This window comes from Rousettus aegyptiacus, unplaced genomic scaffold (genome assembly GCF_014176215.1).
Source record: "Rousettus aegyptiacus isolate mRouAeg1 unplaced genomic scaffold, mRouAeg1.p scaffold_m13_p_17, whole genome shotgun sequence".
Lineage (NCBI taxonomy): Eukaryota > Metazoa > Chordata > Mammalia > Chiroptera > Pteropodidae > Rousettus > Rousettus aegyptiacus.
The window spans coordinates 29,416,034-29,431,645 of record NW_023416292.1 but is presented as its reverse complement, the minus strand read 5'-3'; the positions used below and the strand labels follow the sequence as shown (position 1 = coordinate 29,431,645).

The 15,612-nt window shown below is 44.8% G+C and overlaps 1 protein-coding gene across 1 annotated transcript in view; it reads right to left on the bottom strand.

Annotated features, from left to right (window-relative positions):
* Window positions 1–15,612, bottom strand: part of TBX15 (T-box transcription factor 15) — an 89,388-nt gene that overhangs the window by 24,632 nt on the left and 49,144 nt on the right. The window contains exons 3-6 of the mRNA XM_016160900.2: window positions 14,144–14,245; window positions 12,374–12,545; window positions 11,100–11,267; window positions 281–345 (exon numbers count right to left, since the gene is read on the bottom strand). Coding sequence (XP_016016386.1) covers window positions 281–345; window positions 11,100–11,267; window positions 12,374–12,545; window positions 14,144–14,245 — 507 coding nt within the window. The remainder of the gene's footprint in view (window positions 1–280; window positions 346–11,099; window positions 11,268–12,373; window positions 12,546–14,143; window positions 14,246–15,612) is intronic.

The window sequence follows — 15,612 nt, the reverse complement described above, 5'->3', positions numbered from 1 at the left end:
AAAAGCCGCTAGACTTTTGTAAAGTTTGCACCCAAAGGAAAATCTCCAAGGACAATGCAGGGGGGTCTGGCCTGGTGATTTAGAGCCTGTTAACAAAGGATCCGGACGATCCGGCCTTTCCTGAGTAGCTCTTCACTCTCGGATCAGCTACCCACATCGCTTTTCCTGAGTCAGCACAGTGGCAAAAAAACAGGAGCCAAAAGCCGCCAGTCGGGGTGTGGGAGGAATAATGTCACATAGAAAAGCAACGTCACTGAATCTCTTTCCCAGTTATCCTTACCTGTTTCTTCCAGAGTCTCTGAATCCTTTAGCAAAAGGGTTTCGGTCGATTTTTAATCTGGTGATCTGGAAACAAACGAAAAAGCATAAATTGTATTTATATTAATGGACCGCTTTTTTGGTTGTGCCTAGAAACTTCACAAAAACCAGTTCGTTAATGATAGCTATTATTTTTATTTAATTTCCTTTTAGTTGGAGATTTCAAGTGAAGTTGATATAGGACTTGGACCTGGCACACAGATGTCTGACCCGCCTGACCTACTTTCTCCCTAAACACCAAGGTTTTCTCAGTACGACTCTGTAAACTCCTCTGCTCACCTTTCTCGCCCTAAAATCGTGATAAATCGCTTGCCTAGACAGAGCCATCAAAATGGAAAACCGGGTCTATGGTACACGACACACAGGAGACACTTGAAAAGTGCTCATTGGATGAACGAGAGAATGAATGAGTGGGCGAGGGAGTGATGAATGAATGAATGCATTCGGCCAGTCCAATCAGGTAGAATCAGACTGCCAGACAGCCTCTGCCCGAAGGATCCAAATAATCGACCGTTTTGCCCATTTCACTGACATTATGCCTTTCCTGCCCCTAAGAATTGTTAATTCAGTGACCTGAAATGGCCTTGTAAAAAAACACAAAACATAGCTAGACTTTTGTCAGGTTTGCACCCAAAGGAAAATCTACAGACGTGTGACTGGATGGGGCAGGGCGCCGTGCATCTCATTCCGCCTCCGAGGCTCACAAGCAAAGGAGAAGGAGCAGGCAGGTTCCTAAGGCTGAGCAAGCAATGGCTTGACCCAGGCTGGGTGGTTCGGCCTCCGCTCTGCGCATAAGCCCTTCTCCACATCCTAGGCCGGTCCCCTCGTCCTCCGCGGTGGCTGTGTGTATTATCCTCACGCCTCTAGACTGGAACAAGCCTGACCAACAACTCCCATATGTGCACTAGGTTCCGCTTTCAGCCGCAGTCATGGGACGCATTTTGATACCTTCATGTCTGAACCAGATGTTAACGACTCACTACATTCAAGCGACAGAGAACAGGGAGGAAGGGCTAGGGAGCTCAGGAGAGGAGGGAGGCACTCGATGGAAGGCCATTCTGTAGACGAGAGAACCTCAAGCCCCGCTTCCCATCTCTGCCCATCGCAGAGCTCGTCCAAGGACGGCTAGGGTTGTTTCCTATGTTGGGAATCGTCCCAAGTCCTTCTTCTGTCAGAGCAGAATTTCCCGAAGCCACAGTCTTTAAAATGCAACGTGAGATTCTGACGAACAGACTCGGACTTGAAAGTACCAAGGTTATTTTTTTTTTCCCCCTAAACATTCCTTGCCTCTAGAATGGCAAACTAATAAGGTAGCGCTGAAATGCAGCAACCGCAATTTTACTTCTATTTTATAGACCAGAGCAGGAGCCTGAAGCTTCGGCTTCTGAAGCCCACTGTCTGCCGCGTGAATATTGAGTTGAGTTTAAAGACTGTCACTGCGTTCTGCTTTTGACTTAAAATCGGTTCTTTCTTCCTCCATAATCCACAGCAATAAACCACACACCACATTTTCTTTTCAAGTTGGGGTTATAATATTTTATTTTCTCTTTCAAGTTGGCTTATCCTGTCCGACTCATTTATGATAGCGGTTTCTGATATATGATTGCGCCGCCGTGTTTTGGGGGCCTCCACAGACCCCTGTAAATATAACAACATTCCGTTTCATGGGCCTGGGAGAAATGGTTGAAAACCTGTTTCCCACAAGTCACTGGCTCCCAGGCTGAAGGGCCTGTATGGAGATTTAATAGATAACTGCCACCAAATGTTAGGGAAAACAACGCCTCTGTATGTGTTTCAAAGCTTTTAATGTGAGATTTAGAGAACTTCATAAAGAGTGCGGTAGTTCTACTCATTAGTGATTTACCGTCAAGGGCCTTATTGTGCAAAGCAGTGTGACAGGTAGCGCAGGTGACAGAGTCATGCACAGTCACAGTACGTGGCTGTGTGTTGTCTTTCCCACCCAACCCCAGAAGCTTATTATAGTCTAGCGGAGAAATCCAGACATGCACACAAATAATGACAGTGTAAAACAGAAAGCGATGAAGTTTGCGATAAGGCAGGGTCCCGGGAGAGCAGAGGCGGCAGGATCGCTCCGCGCCGAGAGGCTCTGAGGTGTCGCCTTAGAGGCAGCCCGTGAGCCAGGCCTGGAAGGATGGGAGGGTTTTTGATGGAAAAAAAAAAAAAATGCGATAAAGGGAGAAAAGAACAAGGGAAACGTTTCATAAGAAAGGTCCTGCGTCAGCCAGAGCATCAAAATGGGACAGAATGAAACACGTTCAGGAAACCTCGAGGAGGCCATTTGCCCAGAGCACGGGGTATGGGAAGAGGAGCGGGGAGAGAGAAGGCGGGGCCTGGCCTGAGGCCACCTCACGGGGCGCCTGCTTCGCCCTGCTTAGGCGCTTAGGTAGGCTATGGGCGAAGAGAGCGATTTTAGCTTTTAAACCAAATTATGATCCCAGTTAATGCGAGTGCTGACAACTTTGGCTTTGTCCGCAAAGACCAAGGGAAGCAAGGACAGAAACCAATGTAGTCTCATCCTCACTAGGTCCTAGTTTCTAACAGTCCCACGGTACAAAGAGGCAGCCCGGTAGACCCAGCACATGGCAGTTGGGCCATTAAGCCTGCTGTCCTGTGGAAGACAGGAATGTGATAAAAGTGAATTCTCAACAGGTAGAAAAAGAAGTAAAAAAAAAAAACCCCTCCCCTTCTATCTGGTAGAGTATGAGAAATGAGGAGACAAAGGGGAAGCGAGCCATTAGACTTACGCCTTGGCTCCCTCTGCAAACCAGAATCCAGGGCGGGGGGTGGGGAGACTCCGGAAACTGGCACAGTAACCGCCATACGCTCTTGGGGATGGCCGCGCCAAAGGAAAAAATGCCAGCTGGTCCGATGAGGCAACAAGAGGGCTGAGTGGCTTCTCATGGCCTTTCTGTGGCGGGTCAGGGAGTCAGGGGTCCTCACGTGCTGTGATGAAGGCACATGGCCCTAACCCAGAGGTGCTACAGGCTAGGCAGGAGCCAAACGGAGGACCTGGATGAGACCCGAGGCGAGGCCACGCCAACCAGGGAGGCCCAGGAGGTCCTGGCTGAGGCAAGAACACAGAGCACAGGTTCAGCAGCCTCCGGTCAGTACAGCACATCGACCAAGGGCCCCGAAGGCCAGACCGGACCTGATCCCACACAGCAGAGAGCCTCACGCACGCGAGACCCAGAGAAGCACAGGGACCTACCAGCAACCATGACGAGGACTCACAAACCCCACCCCTCCTCCCCTGCACACACACCTCACGTCTAGATGCTGTCTGCAACAGTGGGGGAGGGGAAGGAAATCCGGGGGCAAAAAAACAAAAGCCAAACATTATTGTACCCAAAATAAATCAAGTTACGTGAAGGGATATTTAACCCAAAATAGAATTGGAAAGTTTACATTTTCCCATCCCCAGCCCCAATACAGAGGTCAAAGCTTTTTAGGAAAATCAGCTACAGAAAATTATATGTATAATACATATATGTTATTTAAAGTATAATACATATAATATATATTAGGTACATTCATATACGTGTATGTGTGTAGCACACATTCTAGTAGTTGATTTTCAACCCTACTCCACAATTATGTTTAGCTCTTTCCCTGCTCAGGGCCCTCACATTCACTCCACCTCCAGGCAGAAATACCCTTTCCTGTCCCCTTCACATAGCTGACTCCTCGTCCTCAGCCTTGGTCTAACTGTTACCTCCTGAGAGAGGTCTTCCTGGATCATCCCTCCAAAACTGCACGCTCCTGCTTCTCTTGTTAACTGCACTCTCTTGAACTCCATCTTTGCTCTTAACCCAGTTGGCAACTATTCGTTTGTTTTGCTGTTTGCATATTTACTATTGGTCTCTCCCCCTAGTCTACAGGTAGGAACCATGTCTATTTCACGTACCATTTTATTAAGCAGAACCTAACATGACATGCCGTTCATGCTCAGTAAATACCTGATCAGTGAGTGAGTGAGCGAGTGAAGATACGTGAATGAAGAAAAAGGCATCACCGGTCCCCAAGCCATGACACACCTAAGGGAATACAGACCCAACAATCCCCTCCAACCCATTCGCTTTCACTGCAGACGATACAAAGTCTCAAATGTCCTCCCGCTCAGAGCAAGGTCTGTTAGTAACTTCCTGTGCAGCCAAAGCTATTCTATAGCAGTCATGTTCAAACTGGTCCAATGACAGTGAGACATGGAAAACACAGAGGTTATGGAAGCATTTTTTTTTTTTTTACTGATTTTATTTCCCTAACCTTATACTGATTTGTGTAGTCGGAGTTATTGAAGTCTCTGGCACACAAGGAGGTGGTTGCTGGGCTGCCACCATTAATTTTAATCATTTTCACTGACTTTTGTTTGCCTAGTAACATAGAGGAAGTTAATAAATGAGGTATAGCTTACAATGCACAGCGAAGGCATAAATAGTACAGCCTACAAAGAAAATTAAATCCTGAGTATGACTTTATAGGACCGAGGCTGAAAGAGCCTGCCCTATTAACACTCTTAGTTACTATTTTTTTTTTTTTAACCATAGTGCTTGAAGGGTGTTCTGTTGGGATTTCAATCAAAAACAAAAACCATAGCCTGTATGAAAAAAAAAAAAATTTGTACCAATTTGATTGGAAAGTTAGAGCAAAACTGACTTAATAGTTTAAGATATAACGAGTGGCTCAGAAATCCTGCTGAATTTGCTCACGCAAAACTGGCCATGGTAGCAGACTTCCTATCTGGTTCACATCGCCAGTTTTCACCAAGAAATAAGACTGTGTTACCTCAGGAGAACAGGGCTGTGTCTTTTTGAAATCTACTTTACTATTTGGGGTGGGGTGGGGGGACTCAAGGTTCAGTAGGCTTTTCCCCTTAGAAAAGACAAAGACTCTGCAATGGAAATTTCCTGCTAATTCCATGAGGACATGTTGGTGTCAGCCTCTTCCAAGAAAAAGCATAAAGTGTGGCGTCACCTGGATTCCCACCTCTACCACCTTATTCTCCACGATGAGGTTCTGGGCACAGTGTGCCTTCCTCTCCGCCGCAGGCCTGCCAAGTTGGCACTCTGAGAGCAAATAACGGTAATAATAACTTCAGTATGCTAGCAGCCCCGCGTGCTAGCACAGGTCAGTCGGCAAGGGTGGGAGGAAGGAGTAGGGAAGGGGGAAAGAGGAGCATAAACTATTTCATGAAATAGAAACTCTTTCTTCACATTTCACTACTACTTACATCCGAAAGAGCAGAACCGCAGATGCATAAAGAAACTGGTAATAGAGACATGTTGGCTAATCATTCGCTCGGTCATTTTTTCAAGGACACATTCAGAGCTGTGCACTGTGGGACAGACACAAATATCTTAGAAATACGGAGACGGAATCCCAAAGAAGAAAAAGCTGAAGTCCATCAACACCAAACCAGTATTAGAAGAAATGTTAAAGGGACTTCTTTAAGAAGAAGAAAGATTAAAAATATGAATAATACAGTGGCAATAACTACACACCTATCAATAATTACTTTAAATCCAAATGGTTTAAATGCTCCAATCAGAAGACACAGGGTGGCTAAATGGATAAGAAAACAAGATCCGTACATATACCGTCTACAGGAGGCCGACTTCAAATTGAAAGACACACACAGACTGAAAGTAAAGGGATAGAAAAACATTTCATGTAAGTGGAAACAAAAAAAAAAACTGGGGTAGCAATACTTACATTAGACAAAATAGACTTTAAAACAAAGGCTATAGCAAGAGACAAAAAGGACCCAGCAATTCCACTTCTAGTTATTTCTCCGAAGAAACCCAAAACACTACTTCAAAAAGACACATTCATCCATATATTCATTGCAGCATTATTCACAAGAGCCAAGATGCAGAAGCAACCTAAGTAACCATCGATAGATACATGGATAAGGAAGATGTGGTACATCTCTATGATGGAATATTAATCAGCCATGAAAAAGAACGAAATCTTACCATTTGCGACAACCTGGATGAAAGGTATTACGCTAAATGAAATAAGTCAGACAGAGAAAGTCATAAGGTGTATAAATGTCTGATCATTTTGCACACCTCAGACTAATATGATATTGTATGCCAACTGTGATCGAAAGATAAAAAAATTATTTTTAAAAAGGAATATGGTGATGGAAGTGTCCTTTATCTGACTTAGTGGTTTCTGGAGTTCGGATTTTCATAGGCCAATTCTAATTCCCTCCCTTACAACATTTGAAAGATCAGCATTGATATTCCAGTGTTTTTGTTCTACCAAGTAGAGAGAGAGTTCACATCTCTTATCCCCTGCTATCATTATTTCATAAAGTAAATGACATTTAACATCAAAAATTTTAAAGGACAAAATAAAATAATGTATTATCTATTAAAATGAAGTTTGGGTATATAAAAAAAATCTCTATACTGTTTTTATTTTTCTCATCTTTCAGTGGACCACAAAAGTCTTTTTCCATAGACTGGTGACCGAGAAGTACTGATCCAGACCAAAACATCAATTTGCAAATAGGAACTCAGAGGTGGGGTGATTTGCAAAGGCAGTATGGTCTGTCCGCCACAGAACCGGGTCTAGAATTCGAGTCTCTTAACGCCCAGCCTGGTGTTTTCTACCGTATTGCATTGCTTTTTGTAGAATGTGCAACCTTGGTTCTCAGAAAGCTCAAAATATTGAGAGGGAGATTGGACACACACACACACACACGATAGAAAGTGATAAGGATCAGGAGAGAGAGACAGTCACTAGCAGTTTGACGAGGGAAAGCTCATCTGCAGCTGAAAAATGTAAAGAAGGTTACAGGGGACAGTATTTGCCCAAACTTAAAGAACAGAAGGAACCTAGACAGATAAAGATGACGGGGAAGGGCGTTGCTAGAGAGACAACAGCACATGCAAACAACAGCAAAATTCTAACCAGACCGCGCAACTCTTGTGGATGCATAACGAGGATTAATGGAAAATAAGCGTAGAAACGAAGCTGGAATTTATCCACAGAGGACCTCGACCGAAGGCCTGGGATCCCGGACTTACTCCCGAGGCACTGAGTTGTCACAGACAGTTTTTGACAGAAACGGTGCAATCAGAGCTGTGCTTGAGGAAGATTCATCCGTCATATACATGACGGTTCATTATATGAGACTTTAAGCTTGCAGTCCAGGTGACTCTGCTGGAAGCTGTCACAACCGCCACAGATGAGAAGAAAGTGGGTCCAGAACGAGGGCAGAAACAATGAGATTAGAAAGAAGAAAATATTCCATCAGTAGAAGCAACAGAGTTTAGTGGCAGATGGGATGTGGGAGAGTCAGGTGTCCAGTCTGGGTGACAAAGTAGAAGCCAACAAGAAACATAGGCTTGAGCGATGGTGAGGACTGGGCGGAGTCACAAATGAACAGTACAGTCCAGAGTATTTCGTTTATCAGCAGCGAGACACCGCGCTCCCATTCTCAAGTGTGGACCCGGTAAACCGCGTTGGTCCAGGGTTAAAGAAAAAGAACACTCTAATAATTTTCAATACTTGAAAATCATGTGTCAATTGCCTCTGTTTGATAACAATGAATTGCTCCCAACCCTATTAAAAATCATGTGAAAATTATATAAACATCTAACCACTATGCTGTATACCTGAAATGAATATGAAATAATATTGAATGTCAATACTAATTGAAAATAAATCAGTTTAAAAAGAAATTTTAAGCATGCGGAAAAAAAAAGGGGAAATTATCAATTCAGAGCTAAGAGACCTTAGAAAGCGTAGGCCAACTGCTCGTTTGCTTGGAGAAGAAAATGAAACCTAGAAAGACAAAACGGCTTGCTCAGGGTGACACAGGCAGCCAGTGGAAAATTTAGGACTGAAACCTGGGTCTCCAAATATCCAGCCCATTGCTGTCTGCGGAACGGGACACTGCCTCTCCTTACAAAGACCGGGTGACGTTTTAATTCCATTTCCTCTGTTATCCTTCCTTCGCTGGCTTCTCCAAAGTTCCCAGAACAATGAGAACCTACCACTGACTCTTCCTCTCCTTTCTCTCATAGGCCTCTTAACCACTCCCTTAAAAAGAAATATAGGAAGCAATTTCCCATAAAATAGTAATTGTTCTCATTCTGGAAGGTCGAGGGAAATAAAAGCAGAGTAGTAAGTGAAGATAGCTTACAAAAGAGAACAGTTTATGCTCCCTGGCATCTTCAAGACAAGTCTGAAAATGATTGTTAGCTGACAGCTCTGACTTACACAATACGGACCTCAAGTTTCTTGGAAGAAAGAGCCGAGGTTAGTTTGACTTATTACAAGACACCGTATTATATTAAATCGTATCTGTGCAGCCAAAGGGAATGTTAAACAGTTCTGTGTTGATTTATCCGCAGACGGGAGGCTTGTTAAACAGGCAAAAGCTGTTATCTTGGCTTCAAAACGGGCAGAATTGAGTACATCTCATCCATTTTGAATGGTGGCACATCATGAATTCACCGACAGGACATGAGAACAGAGAGATCACAGCAGTTACCTAGCGATTATGCTAGCTTCGAAAGCCAAGGCAACAACCCACTTTCTCCTTAACGAGCAGTTGGTCCTGTGACACGGCCTCTCCTCCCCACTCCCCTGAGCCCGTGCCCACCCAGCCACTGAGCGGCGTCAGCTGACTGCCACTAATCAGACGCCAGGTTTGCGTCGTTGGCTCTATGCATGTCCCCTCCTCTAGTCCTCGCAGTTCTGTGAGGCTGGGACATTCTGGAAACAACCTGAAAGGAGTTAAGAAAGTTGCTCGCAGACGCACAGTTCGTCAGTAGAGAGGTGAGAAGTCAGATGAGGCGTGCCTGTTGCCACCTCGTGGCTTCCCGCCCCCGTCAGGATGTGGACAAAATATTTGTCCAAGGAACGTGCTCAGCGCAGGGACGTGCCTACGAGAGGTCGAGGCAGACAACAGAGTTTCAGGTAGCCATGTTTCGTCTTCCCTCACTGTCACCGTGAGTCGTCTCAGCTTGGGTCACAGAAGTGACCCTCCTGGCCTCTAGGACCCATCTCAGTGAGCTCACTCATCAGTGTTCTCGTCTGTTCTACAAATTAAATTCTCAAGTTGTAGTAGTTACTGCCACACTTCTGCCGTCGTGAGAAACTCATGATCAAAATGCTGGTTCAGGTCACCTTGGGAAAAAGTCCGATCAGTAATTCAAAACCTCAGACTTATGCTCCCGCAGCATTCCGGCTGCTCCAAAGCCCATGCGTACATTTCTGCTCTATCTCATATCAGCTTTCCATAAAGACCCTCCAGGGCCTCTGCGATCTTAATTACCTAAGAGTTCGAGAGGATTTAACAGTTTTCAAATAGCACCCAAAACAAACTAAACTCTTCCTCTAGTTTAGATCAAATGTGGCATCAACCAGGAAAATCCGAAGTTGGGAACTTTCTATAGCTGCCGAGATAACACAACAACCAAGTAGCATTTGACATTTACCAGACTAAGGGGTTGTTGTACATCACATTCCTCTGAAGGGGAAGAATGTCTGAGGAAACCTATCCAGATTCACTAGGAAGAAATACGCTTTCCACGTGACCCAAAGGTTACATAACTCACCTTCACCTGCCCGGCACATCGTAAGCACTTGCCGAATATTTAGTGAATACTTCTTCTCTGTTGCTTTCTCTAGCAGAGCACTACCCATACCAAAGGTACTGAGTATTACAGTATAAGTTCATTTTGCCCCAAGCAGGCCCAAAATAAAAGTATGGGGACTTTCAAGCAAAATAAGCAAGAACACTTTGTTTCAGAAAAAGGATTCACTGCAGGATCCTATTAGATAATTTGCCAAAACATGAAATACAACCTGATTTACAAAAATAAGATTCACGTGCAACTTTTAGGGAATTGCATAAAGTGAAATCACTTGTAAATCCATCTGTTCATCCTCCTCAAAAAAAGAATATTGTTTAGAATGCCCACAATAACTCCAGACTTGGTCTCTCTCTCCCTCCCCCACCCACGTACCTCCTCCCTTAGTCTGGCTAATTCATATGTGTGTCTCAACATCAGAAAAAGCAGGAAAATTTACCTCATTCCTCAAACCAAAAAACACCCCGTCTACATCTCTGTTGTTAAATTATTCCACTGTGTTATTATTATGTATTTACGTGTCTTTTATTCAACTAAGACTCTTCTTTGCTTAGCGAGAAATAAGTCTTAACCTGCTTGATTTCTCTGCTAGGCTGGGAATACTGTACGTTCTCAATAAATATTTGTGGAATGAATGAACATTTTATTGACATAAAAACATACAGATCGTAGGGCGTAGGTCACACGGAGGTAAATCTAGTCTGAAAGTGTCAATGAAGTTCGCGGGTCTTAGAGTTTGAGAGGCCCGATGATTTATTTCCATGTGGCCAGGTGGAGGGATGCATGGGCAATCGCAGATAAGGGGGAAGGAATGAATGCAACCTCAGAACTTGCAAAGGAACTGCAAAGGATGAGGGGTGCCTGCCGGGGCGCGGCGGGGATCATGAACAGGGGCGCGCGCACAGAGAGACGTGGAAACGGCTCAGGAGGCCCGGCCCGCCTGGGCAAGGATCCCTCTGATCTAAATCTAGACTCCGCCAGCTGCCACTAGGCATCACCGCTTGTCATCGCCCGTGCCACGTGTGCACTGCGCGCCTGCTGTCTCTCACGCCAGGTCCTCGGTGCCACGTGTGAGCGTTTCTTCCCGAAAGCCTGAACGAGCCCTTTAAAAGCAGCTATGGCGGGGCACTCTCAAAGGCAGCCTCTTACCTGCTGGTTCTGATAGGCCGTGACTGTGGTGAACACGGTCTCGGGGAAGTTGAACGTCTTCACTCCGTCCCCGACAGGTACAGGTTTGGTGGGCGAAAGGTCGCTGCTGAAATCCTTGCGAATCACATGAACTCGGGGCTGGTATTTGTGCATAGAGTGCAGAATGATCTGGAATAAGAAGGGGGAGCGTCAGGCCAGGGTCGGCTCTAAGGTCCCTGTATCTTTTAGGCTTTCATGCAAATAAAATCATAGGATGGAAGCATTACAGGAGGAGCACAGATCAGGGGTGGCTGTCCAGGAACCTGGAAATCAGTGTACGTGCTCATGGCAGGAAGGAGAAGTCACTGAGCGCATTACGTGGAGCCGTGGAGCAGAGCATCCTAATCCAGCTGGTGGTTGTAATATATTTGCTTTACCTGCGTAAATACCGAATGGCTCTCGCGGTACCATACACGTCACCCCACTAAGCGCTCTCAGAATCTCTGCCATGTGACAGTGGTTCCCTCCCACTTTAAATTCTCAGCATGGGCCCCGCTGTCTTTAAATCCTACAAGCCAATATTCGTATTTTCTTATTGAATTTATGGACATTCTCTTATGTCATGTGAGAGTGAATGGTACATGTGTGTTCTCCCTTCCTCAAAAAAAGGGTCTTTTCTGTTTTGTTTTGTTTTGTTTTGTTTTGTTTTGTTTTGTTTTGTTTTGTGTTTGAAGATAGGAGCCATGGTTTCAGCTTCTTCAATTTTCCCACGGCACCCAGTATGGATTCTGGCACTCAGAGAAAATTCAGTATGTGCTTTACTGCCAAAGATCGTTAATAGCTTTGGGTGTTCCAGTTATACCCCAAAAGCCTTAGGCCCTATTCTGCTCTGATAAATTCATAAATTTCTTGACAAATTAACCAGAACCGTCACTTTAGTTTTTTTCCTGAGTATATTCCCTTGTAAGTTATTCTACCGAATGTTGTGATTTCACCATTTTTGAATTCATCTTGTGTTTCTGTTTCTGAATTCTCCCGACTAGACCAGAGTCCCTGGAGCACAAGAAGTCTGTCTGATAAACACCACGTAATATACAGTAGACATTTGCTAAATGTTAGATTTGTAATGAACGGAAGTTCACAGGAAGAAAACAAGACTTATGCTTACTTCCTTAAGATGACTTAAAGTGGCAGGGAGAGTCTTCTTTTACCTAGCTGGAAAAGCCTGGGGCTAGTCAGCTCTACGGCAAAAGGGGAAAGAGGTAGGAAGAGGGAGATGGGATTCTTTGACTCACATGTCCTTGATCATCCAGTTCATTGTTGGTCAGCTTGAGTTTGTCGAAACTGACCACCTGTCTCATCCAAGTGTCTCCAGAAGCTAGAGAATCGGGGTGTATATAAACTCTCGGGGGCACGGGGGAATCAGCGTTGCCAGCCACCATCCACTTGGAGCTATGGTACACATATCTGAGACAGAGGGGGAGAGAGGAGAATTCAGAGACAGATGCAGAGGGGGAGCAGAGGCTCAGGAAACAAGGAGGGACAGGAGAGAGGAGAGACAAAGCGGTGACAAGAATGGAGAAGAAGTAGAGATTAAACAGAGAAGGGTAAATAACGAGGAAAAATTAGAGAGAGGTGGAAAGGGAGCGTGAGATGGGCGAGAGCAGAGAAGTGCCGTGGTTAATGATGGAAGCTGCGTCTCACAGGGAAACCTTCTCAGCCCTGTTCCTTCTGCCTCTCCTCGCCTCGCACCCCCCGCCTTGCACCCCCGCGTGCACACAGGCATCCTGAACCCACGTGGCTAGATATGACGGAGAAGGTATTTTACTGCAACCTTTCACCTTTCAAATGCAAACCATATAATCCGTTGGCCACTTGTTCGGGATTTGGTTCCTTATTGAAAACACCTTCCATATTGTCCTATAAAACACAGCCATATGCAGAGACCCTCCAAGCCTCTCACGTGTTAACTATTTCCTTGCTAAGAATCTGGATTTTGAGGCATTTCTATAAAAGTGGAGGGCCTTTGCCTTAGAGCAAGCATCGCCGGAAACACTGCCAAGTCCTCCCCGTTGGTGTTTTCTTTGATGAAACCGGTTTTAAACATCATCACCTCCACGTTATTTTCCCACAAAACCACTGGAGATGAGATGTTGTTGGTAGCAAAGGAGGTCAGGTTTTCAGACTTTGCTAATGGCCCTGTAGTTCTAGAGTATTCTCCATGAATCCGACACTTCCTGCCTCCCATTTCTGAAGGACCACCTGGGACCTGGACACTGGCAAACAGGGGCGCAGTTCCCAGGATCCTCGAAAACAGATGTGCAGCATCTCCCCTCATAAGTCCTACCATCAGGACCACTTCTCCCTCACCCTGCCATACCCGTCCTGGTCTTCAGATATTTCAAAATGAGTCACGATCCACTGATTGCATTGAGATCTCTAGAGATCAGTTAAGCCACGACTCGTTTCAGACAAGAACTACCCGTAAGCCATCCAAGAGACACGGAGACTGTGTTGGCTTTTCATGACGTCAAAGGAAAATGACTCACTCTCAGCTCACACGAATGAACAATAATTCTCCCTAAGTAGATGTTCTTCGTGAAGCCTCATCCAGTCCTCCTGTTTTCCCCTCCTTCATCCACAGGACAATCCATCAAATATGTTGAACGCACTGGTCCACTTTCTCCCCTTTCCGAAATCATCTCATCTCACTTAGTATTTCATAAACTAAATCATTCAGTACGTTAATCACTCTCGATGTTAACTGAATTAATTTTAGACCAGATCCACTTGATTTATACTACCCTGGCAGACACTATACAGTCTGACTCTCCCCAGAAATATAGTGGGGAGTCCAGACCAAACTGCCACTGAACCCCGATTTCCTGCCTCTGGTGAATTGTACCTGCCTGGGCTCTGCCGCAGGCCATTGGCATATCCTTATCCTTGTTCCCCGTACAGTGCATTAAAGGTGCACTGTTAAAGCACTTCATCGAATGAGCTTAAAGAACACTTCTAGAATGTCACTGATACCCGCAATTCCACCCCTCAGAGCCATTCGTTACCTGTATCTTTTATTGTCCACAGGCACAATGTCCATCGCTATGTAGTACTGCTGGTGTGGATCCAGGCCAGTGATTTTCACTCTCATGGCAGGAAACATCCTCCTATGAAGGGGAGTAAGGTAGGAAGCTCAGCCATTAAAGGGCAAGAAGTAGCAGGAGAAAAAGCTGAGTCTCTTCTCATTAGGAACTTGAAGCACACCAGGGTCCAATGTCCTCTAATTCTCAAAGTTGGCAGATAGTCTTCACTTTGGAAATTACCACTATAAAATATGCTGAGGACTTATGCTGCTGAAACAGCACCTCTTCTTCACTTAGATTGACTTATTTGATGATTTATACACTCAAAGGGCTCATACCATACCCTGCTTTATATTATTAGTTAACCTTTAGTGTAATGAGAGAGAGATGTTAGATAGATAGATAGATAATAGATAGATAGATGGATGGATGATGTGTGTGTATCCACACGTACATTTCCTATTATACCACAACATTCTTGAATATACTCACACTCTTACACTTAACACACTTGAGTAACTTATAATCTTCTTGTTCCCCAAGTAGCTTATCGCAGCTTATTATTGGTGATCATAAAATATTTCTAATTGATTGAATTTAAAATGACCACTTTAAAAATAACCTCTCAAGAAAAAGAAGAAAAAAAGGAAGGTTCGACCACTTCCCAGACCAAGGGCCACCAAAGGTTTGGTTTTTGTTTTTTGGGTTGCTTTTTTTTTTTTTTTATGCATGAAACTGTAGAAAAATTCCTGTGAGTTCTCAGGCTGTCAACATGTGTGTCAGGGGAAGGACCCTGTGGAATAGGGAGCAAATACCAAATGCATTCTAGTGGCCTCTGGGCAATACCTTGTTTGTACCACAATGGCTCATTACACTTGCCAAAGCAAGCGAGGTCAGGATATGGCGTTTTACAACTTACTCTCCTAATTGAAGAGGGAACAACCCAAAAGAGGTATTGTGTTTCAAGGAATCCAGAATGAAATTCACCATTCTTTGTTAACCATAAGAAATAAGAAAAACATCAAGCTCTTTTCCATGTCATTCTTTTTCGAGCCAGACGTAAGCTCAGTTCAGAACTCTGGATCGCCCTGAATGCGCTCTCAAGTACTTGTACACAAAAATGCTACATCAAACTTAACCATCTGGGGCCATTTAGCAGAGCTGGGCAGAGCACGGTGCTAATGAGGTCAAGGTCACAGGCTTGATCCACATACAGCCTAATTGGCTTTGCTCCATTTCACGGCCATAGACCATACCATGACCCCAGACAACCATCTTGTCAATGCGCTCTGGTTGTTTACATGAGCGGCTGTCTGTGCTAGTCACACATTCCACCGCTTGCCAAAAGCAGCTTGAAAAGCAAATGTCCTCTGGTAGTAGGTCAATGACATCATAATCATGTTCGAGGGAACATGTAAGAGGGACTACAGACCTTGTAATAGGGATGAAGG